This window comes from Aulonocara sp. 'chitande type north' Nkhata Bay, linkage group LG4 (assembly GCF_057382095.1).
Source record: "Aulonocara sp. 'chitande type north' Nkhata Bay isolate Kocher_YH1m ecotype deep benthic linkage group LG4, A_spYH_male_GT1.1, whole genome shotgun sequence".
NCBI classification, from domain to species: domain Eukaryota; kingdom Metazoa; phylum Chordata; class Actinopteri; order Cichliformes; family Cichlidae; genus Aulonocara; species Aulonocara sp. 'chitande type north' Nkhata Bay.
Window position 1 is genome coordinate 25,787,339 of NC_141347.1, and position 20,390 is coordinate 25,807,728.

The 20,390-nt window shown below is 39.9% G+C and overlaps 1 protein-coding gene and 1 long non-coding RNA gene across 2 annotated transcripts; one reads left to right on the forward strand and one right to left on the reverse strand.

Moving 5' to 3' along the window:
* Window positions 1-6,634: 6,634 nt before the first annotated feature.
* Window positions 6,635-8,486, reverse strand: LOC147332720 (uncharacterized). Its single transcript, XR_015128941.1, has 3 exons — window positions 7,646-8,486; window positions 7,449-7,560; window positions 6,635-7,368 (listed from the first exon to the last, which is right to left on the reverse strand). It is a non-coding gene; the product is annotated as an uncharacterized LOC147332720 (long non-coding RNA).
* Window positions 8,487-17,234: 8,748 nt separating this feature from the next.
* On the forward strand, window positions 17,235-19,897 carry LOC147332721 (RING finger protein 222). The gene has a single exon (XM_086290706.1). The coding sequence runs from the start codon at window positions 17,337-17,339 to the stop codon at window positions 17,955-17,957; it is 621 nt and encodes a 206-aa protein (XP_086146832.1). The 5' UTR covers window positions 17,235-17,336; the 3' UTR covers window positions 17,958-19,897.
* The last annotated feature ends 493 nt before the right edge of the window (window positions 19,898-20,390 follow it).

Here is a 20,390-nt window from a genome sequence, read left to right on the forward strand (position 1 = left end):
CACTGAAATTACGATTCTCTGGATACGATTGTCTCTGATGAGCCTGAGGTACAAAGCATGCTGGCGATGACGATAAAGTTTTCAAACACTGTTTGAATAATCAAAGAGACATTTATAAAGCACAGTCTACAACAGACATACTTACTGTGTGAAAGGGAGCAGAGAAACACGCTGTATTGTTGCAATTCTCTTTTACATAAGCCACACCAGAAACGCTCTGTGCAGATAGCAAAGTCACTGCAAAACTTGTAAGCCCTAGTTCGGCTCCCTAAAAAGATGCTCGAGTTTTTCTTGCGTCCAACAAAATTCTAATATGTTTTATTTTTAATGTTACTAGGGGCTGTGTTGAACAAAGTGATTTAGCACAATTTCAATTCAAAAAAAGTATTAGTCTCTTAAATGACTGGCATCTGACATAGCTAGACCGTCACCGGGGACTCTGTGAGTGGTAAGAGGTTTAAAAACAAACCATCTATACTGTCAACAAACAACTCTTCATCTGCATTTTTTCAGAATAAATTGTTTTCAATCTTGTGCACCTAAGTACACCAATTTAGCAATGAAACTCGAAAAGTGGGATAAATACACACAAATATACACACACAAAAATTATTCTGACTCCTTCTTGACCCGTGGTGTGCGTAAAACAAGGCCGTTTCTCTTAATCTCACTGTAATTTTCTTTTGGGGTTTCTGTTCTTCTGTCTATTGAGCATTTCTGCTAATGAGAAAACCCGCCTCCTTGTTGTAAAAGCATTTCTGCTAATGAGAAAACCTGCTTCCCTGTTGTAAAAGTAGCACCTAAGTACACCAATTTAGCGATGAAACTCGAAAAGTGGGATAAAGAATGTGGATGTTTAGGTTTTATGACTGTGGAAGGGGGGCTGAAGGTATAAGAATGTGGGAAACGCTGAGACACGTCGAGATCAGGCGGACACCCTCCCGCGCTCATCTCCCCTACCAATGGTTTATGCTCAAAAGTGTTGCATGGAATAATGAGAATTGTATGGAATAAAATGAGAATTTAACAGTATCCATGTAAAATTGTTCAAAGTGACCATTATGTTCATAGATGTTAAAAATACCTGAAAATAAAATGAGTTCAGTGACAGTAAGTGTTTGTTGTAATCAATTTATTAATAACAAAAAAAACTTTCAAACTAATGCAACACATATAACAATGTCACAAAATATTCAAATAAATACATTTCTTAATGCATAACTGATATTGGAACTGATTTTTCAAGAAGTGAAAACAGTCTGTCCATCCTCTCCCTGATCGAATCGATCGATTTGGGACCTTGTGAATCTGAATCGAATCGATTCTAGAAATCCGTGACAATAAGCAAGTAAATAAAATTTTATTTATATAGCACCTTTCAAGATAAAAATCACAAAGTGCTTCACAGAAGCTAAAACCTAAAAATAAAAATCAACCAAAAGCAAGTTTAAAAAGATGAGTTTTTAGCTGTTTTTTTAAAAGCGACCACGGAGTCCACAGATCTCAGGTTCAAAGGGAGAGAGTTCCACAATCTGGGGGCCACAGTTACAAAAGCTTTGTTGCCTTTTGTTTTCAGCCTCGTGTGTTGGACAACCAGCAAGCCCTGGTCACATGACCTCAGGGACATGCTGGGAATGTATGGATGTAAAAGTTCACTTATATATGTTGGTGCTTGTACATGCAGAGCCCTGAAAGTCAAGGTCAAAACCTTAAAGTGGATTCTGAATTTACCGGGGAGCCAGTGCGGCTGAATCAGCAGGGGTATGACATGGGAGTACTTGGAGGACTGAGAGAATGGGGAGAGAATGAGATGAGAAGAGGCAGCTGTGCAGCGTAACGACAGAATAACTCCAGCTTTGTGTCTTTTTTTCATTCTAGCTGAAGTACGGGACAAACTGTGTTCCTTTTCACCTTAATACGACCGTGGCTCAGGGGGTTGGGAAGCACATCTGTAACCAGAAGGTCGCCGGTTCGATCTCCGTACTCTGTCCTGGTCATTGTGTCCTTGGGCAAGACACTGCGCTACCGTGATATGGCAGCCTCACTTCTGTCAGTCTGCCTCCCTCACAGAGAGAATTATGACCTTGTTTTCTGCTTAGCCATCACCTAAGGATTTACATCCCTGATAAGCAGAAGGAACCTCACTATCTGTTTAACATCTCCCATTACAATGGCCTGACTGTGTTAACTTTCCACATGCATGTAAAGTACTGACAGGAGTGCTCTTACTATAGTAAAGTGAGAAAGAGATATTACTATAACTAATGTGACATGATTAATAGGGGTGCAACAATACTCGTATCGATATTGAACCGTTTGATACAGTGCTTTCAGTTCGGTACGCATATGTATCGAACAATACAAAATTTTTAATTAATTTTTTTCTTCTGACGATGCTGTCTGTGTTGAGCACTCAGTGGATCTGCGCTCGACAGTGAAGCCTAGGCGGAGTAGTCAAACGCAGATTCACTGAGCGCAGGGCAAGCTAGCGAGACAGAAGTTAAGCTCCTTGCAACATGGCAAATTGAACCTCCCCCACCCTCATTCAGATCTGGCGTTTGGAACTATTTTGGTTTTCATGTGAAGTATGACCCTGAAGGTAAGCGCGTCATGGACAAAAGTAAAACAGTATGTCGAATGTGCCACGCAATGCTCAATTACATTGATGGGAACTAGTGCGTTAGCGCAGTTAGCTTGTTAACGTGTTGGCCGTCCAGTCCCATGCACGGGCGATCCGCGGTAGCTCGTTAACGTCATTTCAACGAGATTAACGCTGACAGCACTAGTAGGAACACAATGAATATGACTGCACATTTACGCCGACATCATGCTAGTGAAAAGAGAAGTGGAAGCAGACAAAAACAACAAGCACGCATGCTACAAACTTTACCCGAGTCATTTAGGCAGCCGTTAGCACATGATTCTCCTTATGGGGACCTGATATGTTTAATATGCTGCTGAGAATATACCCCAGAAGAAGCGTATAGTATAGCTTTTATTTTGGAAAGAGCCATTTCTCTGTAATAAACAGTCTTTTCCAAAGATGAGTGATTTCTCGATCAGATAGATTTAGTTTTTTTATTACTTTGTTGTTTCAGCAACATTAAATTTAAAAACTGTACTTTTGAGTTAATATATATATTTATAATTTTAATAAATGACAAATTAAAAAGGCATGAACATTTTTTTTGTATCGAAAAAATATCGAACCGTGACACCAAAGTATCGAACTGAACCGTGAATTTTGTGTATCGTTGCACCCCTAATGATTAAATATGTGATTAATCCATGAGAAAAGAAATCTGCCACCACACTTGAAAAGCGCTATATAAATCCAATCTATTATTATTATTATTATTATTATTATTATTATTATTAATACAAAACGCGTAATGTTTTCTCTAAATGAGGGATGATTCCGTCTTTTTACAGGCAACTCTACCAACTAACCTTATGAATAAAATACAGTTCACTATGGTATCACTAACATCAAAGCACCCACCCAACTCTATAGAAACTCCGTCATGCTAGCTAGCACGCAGTACGAGTTATTGTAACTGACTGTAAAAAGTCAGCACAACGAAAATAAACTCCACCTAAACTTGGTTTATATCTGACCCAGATAGACTGCAGGTCATAACTTCTTACCTGAAGTTCAGTTCACCTGACACTCGGACTGGCGGCTGCCTTGGGTCTCTCCTCCTCCTGCCTCCCCTTTCACTCATCCACCTGCTGGCCTCCATCACTTACTGAATCTGAGGAAGCTCCGCCATAGCCACCACCAAACAACTGAGTTATTTTTACTAGGGCTGGGCAATATGACCCAAAATTCATATCTCGATATTATTTAGCTGGGTGGCAATATAAGATATATATCTCGATATTTTTAAAGCCATAAGTTAAGAACAAAAAGAGAGTTCTTAGTCACACTGTCCCAGATGTCACACAGCATTTTTATTTACATACAGCATAGATTTACATGAAGAAATTACTCAAAAATAAATTATCAGCATTTATTAAATAATCATGCTCCATAAATAAAAGAAAACAATGTTGTTTTTGTGCATAACAAAAAGCTCATAATTGTGCAGTCAAAATGTAAACTAACAGACGCTGAGCATAATAACAAAGACAGATTTCACAGCTGCTCTGTTCCCAACTTCTACTGCGTGACTGACAGCCTTGAGTTTGAAATCCGCTTCGTAACCATGTCTCTTAACAGGTGCCATTTATGGTCCTTATACACACACAATACGGTAATATTACATCAAAGCACAGTACGTATCACTCCGCGAGGCTCCAGACTACGGTAGCCGTAATGCTCCGACAATTCATCAAGCGCTGCAGCTCCGTAGCTTACCAAAGTCGTAAAACATTTTTTGACAGATTGCTGAGCGCCGTGTACCACCTAAAATCGGTTTGCGGTCAGTAAGCACAACCAGAATTCATACATAAGGCGCGCTGTCAACTTTTGAGAAAATGAAAGGATTTTAGGCCGTGCAGCCCCTGTGGGCTGCATGTCGTTAGCGTGGTTAGCGCGGTTAGCTCGCTAACACGTTGACGCCGTCCAGCCCCACAACTCGCTAACGGAGATTTGCCGTGTCCATCTGGTCGCTGCCTGCAGGTGAAGCTATGGGGGAGGGGGAGTTGTATTCAGTCAAGGAGAGGCGAGGCCGAGTAACGTTGCTTAGAGACAAAAGTGGACGAAAGAGAGGCAAACTTGTGGCTTCACAAGTATAATTATAACGTAACATAGACTATGTCGATATAAAGGATATTGTCACATCTTATATCTCGTATGAAAATATATCGATATTTTTTAAAAACTCGATATATCGCCCAGCCCTAATTTTTACACACCGACCAGCATCTGGCCAATCCACCACCTTTCATTGTTTATACCATTACAAAGGAAAACCGAGCAAATGCCCGATCGTCAGTCCAGCTATGGTCGTGCCATCAGTTAACCCTTTGCGTGCCAACTGTGGCACGCGTGCCTAGGGTTGCCGACCCCTGCTTTACATAAGTAAACAAAGAATTACAATTATCCAGACGAGATGAAACAAATGCATGAATGACAATTTCTAATTCGAAGCGCGATACAATGGGACTCAGCGTAGCAATGTTTCTCAAGTGATAAAAACAGGAGCGAACCAGAGATTTTACATGGGCATCCAAAGTCAGAGCTGAGTCAATAGCAACACCAAGGTTCCTGATAGACAGTTTGGCAAATGTAGCAAGTGGACCCAAGTTTTCCATAACACTAGGTACAAAATTTTTAGGAGCACAAACAAGGACTTCATATCACGGCCGAGGCCGCCTCAAAAGAGAAAGGACTCAAATGCTGGACGCCGAACAGCACATAAGTAGTTTTAGAGACAACGTTTATTTTCTCAGTTAGTGTTCATAAACAGGAAACTGGAATGTGTGTTTAACAAGTGCAAAATGCCACAACTAAACCAAAAGGGTTTTAAGCAGCCTGGGCTAAGTAAGCAATCAGGGCCCTGTTTCAGGAAGCCGGTTTAGAAAACTCAGAGTGAAAAACGATACGCAGGGTTGAGTAACCCCGAACTGTCCAACTCGGAATATTCGGTTTCAGAAAGGCTGATAACAATTAGTTCAGTCAACGCGGAGTTGCTTTAACCCCAAGTGAAGCGCGCGGACGAGGATACATAAAGCCCTGATAAGCGGAGCACAGATTAAGCGAGTCACCATGGAGACGGAGGGAAAGAAGGCGTGGTCAATGTATTTTACAGCGCTTGAGGCCGAAATTCTGATGGCAGCATATGCCGATAACACGCAAATTCCGCGGAAAAAAGTAACACAGCCACAGCTGCGAAAGAAAGTGAGCATGCATGGCAAAACATAGCCGACAGAGTCAATGCGTGAGTGTTAATATAAACATTGATCTAGGGATTTCCACCCATTTAACACGTTATTTTATCATATGTTATTTTATTTGTTATTTTATACATTTTATTTTGTGATGTGATGTGAGCGCAGGTGCAACCCAACAGGCCCCAAACGTTCCTGGCAGCAAGTAAAAATGAAATATAAAAATATAGTCCAAACAGGTAAGGTGTAATTGTATTATGAGCCATAGTGCTTGGTCTGTTTGTCCGATGTAAATCAATTGCAGTTAGAGGCTACATTAATTTCCTTTCTGTAAGCACTTATTGAAATTATCTGAGCACATTACAAGTACATATTTGCTTACTCTGTATGCTCAAATGTGACCCCGTTATGGCCACTAGAAAAAAAGCAGAGGCCCGAAAAACAGGTGGGGGTCCTCCACCACCACCACTCACAGAGGCTGAGCAGTTGGCCCTCAGCCAAAACAGTGGGCGCCCTGTGGCTGAAGGCATCTCTGTGGGGACATCCTCTGAGTCAATAACCCCGCAAGACACAAGTGCCTACATAGGGGGTAAATCCAAAATAATACATGATGTGCATACATCCTTTCTTCACAGTCACCTTCGCAGTGCTACTCATTCATTTGATAAACTCTTCACCATAATGGATTATTTTGTAGTGAAGTTATTTTCCTACTGATTTTGCCTTCCCTCAGTCTTGGTTGTCTTTGAGAGCATAATGACAATGAAGTGTAAGCTGATTGGTATGTTTGTTAATTGCCATTTGGTCCCTTGTAAGTTATAAGTGACCTGTATAAACCTCATATTCTATCAGTTGATGGTGGTGGTGTACTGCATCTGGTGCAGCCTCCTGTTGAGCCAGACCAACATGCAGTTGTGAGTAATACTCCACAGATTATATGAGTGTACAGTAGAACAGCAATGTTGTTTATTTCTTTACTACAGGAAAATAATGAAGAAACATTGACAGCTGTTACAGAGGAGGAAGCAACAGAGACACTTTATGAGGTTTACATCTTTTAATACTTTGTGTACAGGAAACACAGGCGACCAATAAAGCCAGTTGAACAAAAAATCTGTTTATTCGTCTTTCAACATGTTGAGGTGATGGGTCAAAAGAAATGATTGTGACATATGGTGTCTCTGACTGCACTTCCATCTTGTATGTCCGTGGGAGGGTCAGGATGTTCATGGTTTGGATCACTGCTGATGTTTGGTTCAGAAGGACAGTGTTCTCCTCTAATTGTGGCAATGTTGTGAAGAATCACACATGCCACAATAATGTCACATGCCCTTTCTGGGGTGACCCTGAGTCTTTGCAGGCACTGTAACCGGGCCTTAAGCATTCCGATAGTCATTTCAATTCTGGCTCTTGTCCTGCAATTAGCCAGATTATATCGCTGCTGTGGGCCCGGTTCAGGGTCAGGGTAAGGGGCAAGCAAATAGGGTAAACATGGAAACCCACTATCACCAAGCAAGTAGCCAGTGAACTCTCCTAAGACAGAAGGATACACTTCAGTTCAAATGTCCCTGAAGCAATTGGTCTTTATATATTTTAAAGTATTCTCAACTCACCATGTCCAAATTTTGTGCTCAGTGTACATTCACGGAATATTTGTGTGTCATGGACAGAGCCTGGCTGCTTGGCTTCCACATTTGTGATAATGTTGGCAGCATCACATATGATCTTCACAGTGCAGAGAACACAAATTAGCATCCATTACTATGATGAAATAATCTGTTAGTTTGAAATGCTACAGGGAACTATGTACCTGTACATTAATGCTGTGGAAAGACTTCCTGTTCACATAGTCTCCTTCATTTACTAAAGGAGCAATGACTGGAATGTGAGTGCCATCTATACAGCCAATCACGCCTGGGAACCGTGAAAATAAATGTAAAATTTAAGTAGTAGTCCAAGTATCACCACATCATAAATTAAGTTTTGGTCATCCTGATACCTGCAATTTTGTGGCATCCCTCTTTGATGAATCTTGTGGGTCTGTGACCGGGGAACACCACAAACGAGTGCAGGAGACGTTTCAGTGCAACTGTAACATTCCTGACTGCCCGACAGACGGTAGCCTTGGAAACGTGCTCAGCGTCACCAATATTATACAGAAAGCTCCCGTTTGCAAAAAAACGAAGTGCAATACAAATAATATGTAATGAACTGAGAGCATGTCCGCGATGTGTCACATGCGTAATATATGGCCTGAGGATGTTATTCAAATAAATTATAGATTGTGCTGAGAAACGGTAACGTTCGCACAGAAAATCATCAGGAAATGATAAAATGTCCAAACGCGCTCTAATCACTCTCTCCCGGCGGAGAGCTCTGCGGAGAATTTGGGCTTCACGATCTACTGGCTCTTCAAGGAAGGGACACGCCATGTCCGACACTTCCTACTGTCAGGTTTCCGACAAAGGGGCGGAGACAGTCAGGGTTAGTTGTAGTAAACCTGCTAGGGGGCAGGTTAGCTTCACGGCGTGTGTCGTCATAGTGACTCACTCAGGCTTCAGCTGAACTCGCTTTGTGAAACCGAAAACCCAGAGTTTTCGTTAACTCAGGGTATACTTACTCAGTTTTTCCACTAAACCGGCTTCCTGAAACAGGGCCCTGGTGTTGGTCAGTGGAAACAGCAGTTCCTGTAAATAGAGTACAGACGTTCAGGTATGGTTCAGGAGGAATATGGGCAAGCTGTTCGTTCTGAATTTTCCTTAGCACTGCGTACTTGCCGCGGGTGGTCTGTAGTGGCGTGGAGGGGTGGGTGGTCCGGGTGAGTGGTCCAAAATTCCTGGCGTTGAGGCAGGGAGGCAGGTGAGTCGGGTGAACAGCCCGTGGGACTGTCAGGTGGTCCAGCGTCCGGATTGGAGCTCTTCGGCAGAGATTTGTGTCTGGCAACTAGTGATGTGCGGATCGATCCTGAAATATCGATTCCTCCGATACCAGTCATTTATGTTTTAGAATCGATTCTCACATTAAAATATCGATATTTTAGTAATTTAGGGTAAATTTGTAGTTTACCATTAACATGAACACAGTGGAAAGTAACTATATCATTCAGATTGTCTACATTCGAAGGAACTACTTCCTCTTCCGCCTTTCATAGTCATGTGCGAAATACGGCTGCATAAATGTCTGCAGCCCCTTGGCGTGCGCACTCACAACAATGGCTGAGCGTAATTGGAGTCATGTGCGGACGTATTTTACCTCCACAAACAGCTGAGCTGGTTTGCGATACATGTGGCAAAAAAGTGAGGTGTTGTGGCAACACCACTAACCTTGTCAAACACCTCAGAGTAAATCATATCACAGAATATGACGAGCGTATGTTGAGGCGAACTGAAGAGGAGGAGAGGGACAGGTGCTGCTAGGGCGAGACAGACGTCTGTCATGGAGTCCATTAGTGCTGCAGGCAGGCAAGGTGTTCAAATAGCGCACAACGTCAGTTTTTTTATTTCTATATGATGAACTCTGCATTATTAAGTGATAAGAACAAGTAATCTGTTGTCCTTTAATCATTATGACACTTAAATTTGAGATACAATAAATAAAATAAGTTTTTGTACAAAGTATCGGTATCGGATCAGTATCGTCGATACCACCCTGAATTTTACTTGGTATCGGATCGGAAAGGAAATCAGTGGTATTGCACATCACTACTGGCAACTTGGTGCGTGGCTGTGAGAGAAACACACAATGAGACAAGGTAGTTTACAAAGTGTGTGCAACATCACAGTGGTGGCCTGCACTAACTAGGGTTAGCTGAGAATCTGGCAAAGAGAGGTTGAGTGCGCTGGCCTTATGAGTCCCCGGCTTAATTACCCACAGGTGTGAGCAATCAGCAGAACACTGAGGCCCCTCCCAGGGGTGGAGATGCCAACTCGGAGGGAGACACCCTGGCATGACACTTCAGTCTTCTCCTCATTTAGTTGAAGAAAGTTTCCAGCCATCCAACCTCTAATGGAGTCTATGCACTTATGCAAAATCTGTAGCTTGGAAACATCATGGGGCTTAAAGGAGATATATAACTGAATATCATCTGCATAGCAGTGATACGAAATGTCCTTAAAAGTGCTCAATAAGTGTTGAAGAGGAAGTAAATACAGCAAGAACAATAAAGGCCCCAAAACTGAACCTTGTGGCACACCATAGGCAAGAAAAGTAGAAGAGGAACTGTACTTAGAGGTAGCCACAGAAAAGGATCGTTCATGCAAATAGGATTCAAACCAGTCCAAAGCAGCCCCTGATATACCCACCCAGTGTCTCAGCCTATCTAGCAGAATATGATGGTCCACAGTATCAAAGGCAGAGGTCAGGTCCAACATCAACAGAACGGAGCATTCTCCTCCATCACATCTCATCAAAATGTCGTTGGAGACTCTAAGAAGTGTAGTTTCAGTAGAGTGAGCTCTACGAAAGCCAGATTGGAATTTATCCAGAATGCTGTATTCATCTAGAACAGCTATAAGCTGCTTAGCCACAACCTTTTCTAAAATCTTAGCAATGAACGGTAATTTTGAAATCGGTCTGTAGCTACTGAGAAGAGAAGCATCAAGCTTAGGTTTTTTTTTAACAGTGGGTGAATAACAGCATTCTTACAATAAACAGGGACCTGACCAGAAACCAGTGAGGTATTGATGATTGTGAGCACACAGGGACCAATAGACTGAAAGACATTTTTAAACAAAGATCCAGGTAAAATATCCGCCAGTAGCAGCAAGCTCCAGCGCTTGGTGCTTTTTAGACACTGATCTGAAAGATAAATGTTTGTGTTAGAAGCAGCTTTGCAGGATTTGTTTTTAATTTGGTGAAACATAGTGCAAAACTCTTAATTCAGTATTTTTACAGGTTTTAACTGTGTGGTCTTTCTGGAAAATGTAGGCCAACTTGTGAAATGAGAGCATGCACCGTGCTCTTCAGAACTGTCAGCTTTGCTCGTTTCATGGGTCCTCTGTTGATAAAACTGATTGTTTTTTTTAATGGATCTCAATGTTTAGAGACAATGGCGAAGGTACTGACCTGTGTGTCTCTTTATACTGTAAATGTTAAATTCTAAGGCTACACATTATTTATCTCGCACTAAGTCTGCTTGGCATATGCTATGTATAAAGGCTCTGGACCTATCCAAAAAGGCGTAGAGGTGACTTTAGCGTGATTAATTTATTACAATGTCAGTTTCTGGGAAGTTTTCAGTTTTCCCTCCTGTGTCTATGGCTGGTGCAAGTTTTTTGTTTATTTTTTAAACTGAGCGTGGTTGTGGACAATTCCGACTGCGCTGTTTGATTTGAGTTTCGTGTTGGATCACTTTCTTTAATTGTTAATTCCTTGCGAGCAGTGAAGAGTCAGACTAGGACTTGCAAGTTTTGCCGTGCCCCAGTGGCCAGTGCGAAGTTGTGCTGCAGATCCCAGCATGAAAGCTGAGGGACCAGCCAGCCGGCAGAAAGGCCAGTTGATGCCTCGACGTGCGTTGGAACCAGCTTTGCCCGCACAGAGCGTTTCTGACAGGCTGGCGTTGCTTATGCATAAGAGAGAAGGAACAATACAGCGTGCTTCTCTGCTCCAAGACATCCGCGGTCCTTTCACACGGTAAGTATGTCTGTCTGTCAGCGCTAATTATTCAAACCCTGTTTTAAAGGCGACTCATTTGTTGTCCAAAAACATTTCCTCTAAATTTGCAAAGTTACTGATTTAAAAATATATATTTTCGATTTTTAGCTGGATGTCACACATATGATAGACTCTTGAGCATATTTATATAGCAAAATTCACAATGGTATAACCATGTTAAATAAAAGATGCCTAAGTGTGCACCAATGCACTGTAATGCAAGCCTTTAAACTGTAAGCTGATAAGTGCATGAAGTATGCCTTTACCTCTATAGCTGAAAAGAGTCTGTATCCATAATTTGTGGATCTGCTGATTTGTTTTTAATGTGGCACTTTTTGTGTGTGTGTGTGTGTGTGTGTGTGTGTGTGTGTGTGTGTGTGTGTGTGTGTGTGTGTGTGTGTGTACAGGAGAAAGGTGATGGCAGGAGCTTCTTTTTTTTTAAATGCATTTTGAATCAACTTTTTTTGTTTTACAAGAAGTGTATTTCATACATTGGAATAAATGTATTCTTTTCTATACTTTATAAGTATGAAACTCTAAAGATTTTAAGTTCATGCACATTATGTGTGATGGACCGAGCAGTGAAGGAAACTTAGGCACAGGTTAAAGTCCAAAAAAATGTTTTTTTATTTAACCCAAAAAACATAATTGGTTAAATCATGCAAAAAGAATCAAAATCTTGGGCCCATAAAAGAGGTCAAAATAACAGAACTCTACTCAAAGTTGACAGATTTGACAGATCCAGATTCCTTTTATAGTTTGCAGTGAAATTTGTTAAACCGTTGCTTAATGGGACAGAAGTACAAGTCACTAACACATTGTAGATAAGTTTATTGCTGGACAACACAGCTAGCAGTCTCACACACTCTTTAGATTTTTGAAGTTTTGTGTGTAATGGTTTAGCCTCTCACACCTTACCCTTTTCTCCCCAGCATCACAACAGTATGACTCCCAAAGTACGACTCAGTAAACAAACAAGGACTCTGAAGTCAGAACAGAAAGATACAGTTGGAAGATGAATGACTGCGTTTTTATTATGCTCAGCCTGAAGCGTATTTCCCCACTTTCACAATGCTAAGGTGTCAAATCCACAATCCCCAACAGATGGTTTGTCACACGCTGGGTTCAAACACTCAAAAAGCAACACAACAGCAGGTTCAAGAAGGGCAAGTCACCCTTTATTTGCACAGCCTCACACACTAAAGATTTTTAAAGTTGTGGTGTACAATGGCATAGCCACAGACGTGACTTCTACTTTTGATAAAGACCACTCCACCTGCATATTTCTTAAGAAATGAAGCGTCTTTATTAAGCTCTTATTTATAAATGTCTACACAATAAGAGACATCGTGTGCTCTGTGACATTATGGTCTTCTACTTCTGCTTCCATTGGTTTGCATTTTAAACTCCCAACCTTTTCAGGTTGTTATGAATGGCTTATATTTCTAACATTTTGTGATGTAAAAGTGAACCATGCGGCTTTGGATAGGATACATTTTGTAAATAGTTACCTCAGAACCTGTACTGTCAGATCTATGTATTGTTACGATTCGGTGTTGTCAGTGTTTTGTTTTAGGCATGACTGTTATGTTTCCGGTTTTACTTTGAAGGTCTGTTGTATCTCAGTGTGTTCAGGTCACCTTTTTTTGTCTCGTCAGGTCTGATTTGCCCCAGCTGTGTTTCCCTCCTGTGGTCCATTCCCTGATTGCTCCCTCTATGTATTTAAGCCTTGTGTTTCAGTTTGTGAGGGTTGCGATCTTCCCCCCCGGTTGTAAATAGTTTGGGGTTTTGATGTAAATAAATGTCTTATTTTGCTTTGATGTAAGTAGTTGTCGATACTTTCATTTTGGGATTTTTTTGTGGAGACCCGTAGTAGTTTTTTTTGTTTTGTTTTTTTTTTCCTTATTTTTATTTTTCCTGTGTTGCACGCCGGTTGCCTAGGCCGGGGTGTAACAGTATGTAAGGTTAAACTTTCCACAGTACATCCACTTAAGTAAGTAACCAAACACATAAAGTCACCCTTACCAATAATGTTGGTAAGGGTGACTGTTCCTTGAAAAAAGTAACACAAACAGACAACTGACTCATCAATGATAAGTAGAGCTACCCGAGGCTGAGACTCAAGCAGAAGAAAATTAAAAGTTGTTTTGTTTTTTTTATGGCTCGAAAGATTGAAGAAAAATATGTTTAATAATTCAACAAGAGTCGCACCTTCAACACATGTACATTCAAATTTTGGAACAGGCTCAACATTGCTGTTGTTCAATAGTTTTTATCCACTCTCAAAAGTCATTTTATGGCTTTAATATTTCCAGCTGATAAGGAGACTTATGGCATTTCAAATGTGCGTCCAAATGCTTTAAACATCCGCTTTGTCTGTAATGACAGTATCAAACTGCAGAGCATTGTTTTTACTAAAATTCAGCATTTTCTGATGAAAATATGGCTGCTTTTTTTCCACTGTAACACCCCCCTCAGTGCCATTTTTTAGGGTGATATTCTTGGAGATTCATTTTTTTTATATTTATGCTTTTGGAGTGAGGGTATCTAATACGCACGTTGTCACTGTGTTTTGTACTACCAGCTTTGAGGTCTCTGCTTTTACTTTGAGAAGTCTGGTTTTATTTTGTCTCGTGAGTGTGTGTTTTTCAAAGGAGATCTTCATCAGTTTGATTTTGTTACCACAAACTTTGTGTAAAGTTCACAACAGAGGTAAAGAGATTTAAACACACCAGTTTAAGGAGGCATGCAGGGGTTGGACCAGCTGCACATGACAGGTGAAGAAGAGAGTGTCGGGGGAGATGTGCAACAGCAGCAGAGGGAACATTTTACAAGATGATAAATGGCAGCTTTAGATGATTACGGATTTTGTTGACAAGATTAAAAGACATGTCCATCAGAGTTCGGCAACATTTCAGTTTGATTAAATTAAAGTTTTTTTTAAACTACACAGGGTTTATTTTCTCCTTTGATAGTAATCATATTGAACATGTCAGTGATAGGAATGGGTACCAGTACCACTTCTGACATAAACGGTAGTAACCAGACCGAAAAGCAGCGCACATTTCGGTGCTTTTTTTTCCTGAGCTGTGATACACTTTAGATTCTAGCCAATCATTTTACGTTTCCGAGGATAGCAGGCGGGGCCAGGTACGTACGTTCTTTTAGAGCAGAGCTACAGATTAAAAATGACCAAGGCAAAGCGGTCAAAAGTCTGGCTGTACTTCACAGCAAAATATGCAAACTCAGCAGCCTGCAACAAGTGATTTAAGGTAATACTGTCAAAGGAGGTAACACCTCAAATCTGATGAAACACCTGGCGATGCATAGCGTTTTTTTTAAAAGCCGAGAAATGCGCCGTATTTGATAGCTTGCTGTGAGACCTCACACCGAGCGCATCTACTGCGGGTGGGTTGCCTGTTATCGGACCCGGAGTTAGCAACATCCCCCAAAAACACGAAGAGGAGAGGCCTGGCCCCTAGCCCTGCCAGTGTAGCAGAAATGATGACGGATGATGATGGCAGCAGCAGCCATTCTTCTCTGCATGAGTAGCTTAATGTTGTTCGTGTGTAATTTACGTTGAGTAGGCTAACCACGTTATTACATTAATGTATGTAAGGTGAACTAGCAAACATCATCATAGCTACATGTGGCTGTCTTCTTGTTTGATGGCAGATACTCCCTTCACCCTGGCCAAAAAGGCCAAGAAAAAGTGGAAAACAGTTAAACATGAGAGGTTTTTGGACAAAGTTTGTGTTTTTTCCATTGTTTAAGCACTGCTTCCAGCCAAGAGTGATGCCATAAATCCCCTATAGCTGCAGAAAAGGCTAACATTGTTATCTTTTTACAAAAAAACAGCTGAACATGAGAGGTTTTTGGACCAATTTTGTGTTCTCCATTCTTTAAGCACCGGTTTAAGCACCGTTTAAGCACCGGCACCGTTTCAAAAGTACCGGTTTGGCACCGGTATCGGATAAAACCTAAACGATACCCATCCCTAGTCAGTGATGGAAACAAGAATATAAAGAAAAATGCTAAACGTGTGTCTAATTAAACTGTTCCTGTGAACCTTAGAGCTTATATTATATTTTTACATGTTGTAGTGCCATTTGTGGGAGCATTCCAAGTTGCTATCAATACAACCATTATAGCCCAAATTTTAATAATATGTATGCATTAAGTGCATAGTAATTACATAAATTGCAAAAAAGTGCAATAAGCTAAAAAAAAAAAGAAAAAAAAGAAAATCACTTTTGATTTTTTAACATATATTTCTAGTTAGAGAAATTTAAGAGGCTTATGCCTCAAAACTGTAAATACAAAAAAGTTGCACAAAATAGTTTCCCACCACAGGAAATTTATTTTGAATATCTTCATAGTTTTATTTTTGAAATACGCCAATTTTTATATACATTTTTATATACATTATTGCAGGCAAACCAGCATGTGAAATGGATGTAACAATTCCAGACTGGGCACCAACACTGCACACGGGCCTCTAAAAACATACTAAATTTCTATCATTGTACACTAATCCGCACATAACTTCGATATGAATCACACACCTGTCATTGGAATATTGGTGTACATTTACCTTATGTGTATGCACCTTGAGAGCAAACTGCTGCTGAAGCTTAACCATCACCTCACCGAGTGAAGAAAGGGCACATTTTTGCTAAATATGCAGAAAAAAATGCACACTTATACAATTTATGGTAAACTGAGCTGCCTTGTATGTACATATGTTGAAGATGCCTCGTTCTGTTTTCTCTGAAGCTGCTGTGCCATTTGGAGCAAAAATGAATCTAAAGTTTACAGCATATCTTGTCACTGGAAATTGTTTGCACTGTTTATATATTACTTACTGTAGGTATTGGTGAAAAAAGCCTGTTTGAAAAATGTGAAAATCTGAAATCTTGAAATTAGAATTGTTGTGCCTTATTTTGTGGATCTTTTTACATATATTCCTTTTGAAAATACTACAATTTGTATATTTATTTTGTTTGTCTGATAGCATTTATTTATAAAATAAATCGGACATTTCAAACAGTTACTCGCTACTTGAGTAGTCTTTTCACCAAGTACTTTTTTACTCTTACTCGAGTAACTTTTTTGACGACTACTTTTCACTTTTACTTGGGTAATAATATTTTAAAGTAATGCTACTCTTACTTGAGTACAATTTTTGGATACTCGACCCACCTCTGGTCATAGCCCCTCTAGGAGTTCGGAGTTAAGAGGTCAAGAGTTAATGTTTCCATTTTAACACCTCCAGATTTGACATAGAAACACTAATTTTTAACACTCGGTTTTAACTACTATCATTTTACACCTCAGAGTTACATTAAAAGAATGTGACTCTACTTAGAGTAAAATTAACTCTACTTTTGCAAGAAGACTACTAACACCAATACATTTAACACTTTTGAATTTGCTGTGTACTAATTTTGTTAACCAGTAACTTTCCTTGCATAGTTTTTGCAAACAACCTGACAAAAACAACATGATAATCAAATAAAAACGATTGCGCAAAAACTATGATGAAATATCTTGATGCTTTTATCATTGAACAATGAAAATGAAAAAAAATATTCTTGAGAGAATAGATCCAGTCAGAGCTAATTAAGTTTTGGAGAAAGGCAGGACAAGTTTGAAAGTAAGACCTACCCAGGAGGTAAGACCATTCAAGGATTACTGCCACCCTGTGCCACACGTTTATGCACGCCTCTGCTCCACCCACAGTTAAAAGTAAGAGAGTTGTATCGAAGAGAAAGAACTTGGAGCTTTCCCTCAACGGGTAAACAAAGTCTATCTTTTCATGCTCTCTGTATTAAGTTCACACTGGAAGTATGGCACTCTATAAGGACGAAAGCCAGGACGACGGACCAGAATGCCCGGTATGTTACGAGTATCTTTCTGGGACCGAACGAACTTTGAGCTGCGGACATGTTTTCTGCCACGATTGTCTCGTCAAAACGCTGGTGACCATCAACAGCGATGGAAATATCAGAAACACGATCGTTTGCTCGATCTGCCGACATCTTACATTCATCGAAAAACAAAATGAAGCGCGGAACTCACTCGAAGCCGATAAGGATCCGAAAGAGCGGCAGACCCTGAAGGTGCCTCTCCCTTTGCCGGTGGGACAGCAGCAGAGCGCACGGCGCGCCTCAGGAGACAGTTTACGGAGTGAAGTTTACTGTATCACTCGCTGCTTTAGAGGCTTTTCTCAGCGAGCTCGCCGACAGAAGCGGATCAGCCCCTGCCAAAAGGGATCCCAGATATTCATCATAAGCGCCCAAGGGCGACCCATGACTGAAGGAGATGCGCCCGGTGTTGTAATATCTGTGGCTCGCCCCCAGCGCAGGCGTAGGATTTGCACGACAACGGGATGGTTGTTCTGCCTGCTGTCTTTGTTTGTTTTACTGGCAGTGACAGCTTCGGTTTTTCCCTGGATTGTACTGATGTAGCCCAGCGATCCGCATCCCTCGGTCAAAGAATTGAGTAATTTACTGACATTTAAAGAAAGACACGCGATTGGCTGTATTCAGTGTCCAGAATTACTGAAAATGGAGTGATGTGCTTTAGTTGGAGTGAGGATTTTTAAGATGTTATCAGTTTCCTTCCTTGATTCTTTGGAAAAGTTTATACACGTGACTTGTCCTTTACTGAGAATCGCCAAGCAAGTGTTTATCTTAGGAAGCCTCAAACAGTAAAACCTTTTGTTCTGCAATCTTGTCTGACGTGTTCAACCTGCTGGAGAACCACATATCACAGCCCATAGATAGTAAATCCAATAAAAGTGGACACAGTAACGTAATTGAACTGTTAAAAAGGTGAAGAAAACAATCACTTTGCTGTTAGAGCTGCTAACTTTAGTTGTGTTACCCTGTTTGTTGTTCAACACCCTGTTTCCAAGCAGGAGCAAATACCTTTGTGCGCAAAGCCAAGCTGCACATTCAACCCCGATCTCAGGATTGTTTAGTTTGTCTGCATTTGCCCAAAAAAGAAAGTCAAAATGGTACATTTAATATGAACTTGACCTTGGTTTATTTATTTTTGCAGACAAAATGAGATGATAGAACTTAAAAAACACACATACTTGCAAATGATATATTAAAAATATACACTAAGTTTAACATTAAACGTTTGAGCAAACTGTTAAAACACTTGTATATGGCAGTGCAGGTGGAGCCTCATGACAAATGCAAAGACTCATTTTGACAGTGTGCTGTGCAGTTATCACCACCATACTGGGAAACCCGTACACTCCTAGTTTCTGTCAGTCTCTGGGTTGGTTGTCTTGCTGAGCCAGTCCTACAAGTTGCAACCTGCAGAGGGTTCTTCCTTTCAGATATATTTGTCTCCATAATGGTAATATTAAAAAGTATTAGTTTATCTTTTAGATAATATACCCTGTTACTGGATTCCATATTGATAGATGGCCCCACATTGAGAATACATTTGTGATGATACAAGAGCACAAGAGAAATAGCCTCGAATTATTGACAGCAAAAAGTGAACATGTTCATACTGTGTGTGTTTTTAGACATAGAATATTTACATAAATTAAACCATTTGAGAGGAGAACTGTCTATATATGTCTTTTTCTCTTTAATTATCAAAGATTATCAAAGTGAAACTGCAGCATCTGTTATATGATTATTGTAGAAACATCTTTGAATGTTCTGAGCTACAATATTGGCTAATGACACAAGTAAACATGCAATCAGACTAACAACACAGGCTGATAACTATATTTATTTACATTACGTATGGCTAGGAAATTTTTTTTTATGTATTTTTCTCTCTGCTTTTACTGCAAGGGGTCGAAGGTCATTGAACCTGAAGCACTTGATACAAACTTAAGAAAGAAAATCATTAAATCTTAAGTCAGTCCAGTCAATCATCAAACGGATACAACACAGTTACTTCTCAGTGCAACTAACAAAATGCACAATATAAAGCACTGCCATTCTCAGACCTTTCAGATGTAAATTGAACATATTAGCTCGTCAGGAAAAACATTATGGGGCTTTCTTTCCTCCTCAGTAACAGATGGAGGTACAAACATTTTAATTGAAATAGGATTCTACATGCTTTGCTGGTATGAAGTGGGTATATTAGAGAGAAACAATGTACACTGTACTCAAGTATTGAAAAGCTTTGATACCTTATTTTGAGATATGTACATTTTGCTGTGTGAATGTAGCTAAGCCACAGATCATTATATAAACTAGATCCAGCTGCAATATATACTGAATATGCTGTCCATCATAAAATATATTATCTCAAGTGCTTAAGGTATTTATCTTATGTCAGATATATTGAATGCAGGATTTGTATTTTTTAAGTAGAAAAGGAAAGCAGCATTTAATGAACAAAGTGTAGCAATGTTTCAATATAAGGAAAATATATCTGCCATGCTAATGGTGCTTTGTAAGTTTTTAGCTATAATTATTCAGTAAGAGATGCTTACATTTAATTCAAAAGTATTTTTTTAAATCGAAATGCTGAATAATGTTTTTTGAAAATCACAAACAAGTCTCGTAAAACTATTAAGTTATTTTTGATGAAAAGTTGGATTTTTAAATATAATCCTTTGAAAGTAAATATGAAATAGAACTGACTGCTGTGTATTTATGGCAGAGGATATGAATTAAACAGGCAGTCACTTCTGATGCTAATAACACTAAGGTCGAAATTAAGTATCAAAAACTGCTTTTTTTAAGACCTCTGAGGGCTGGCTTCCAATTTTTTAGACTCCTAACTTTAGAATAAACACTTTTAGGACTGGTTTGAAAAGTAATTTTATTATCTATAGCTTATATATAATTTCATGACAACTAATTACATGTTTAACTGTATTAGGTCTTGAAGCTGCTGTACCTTAAAAGTTAGAT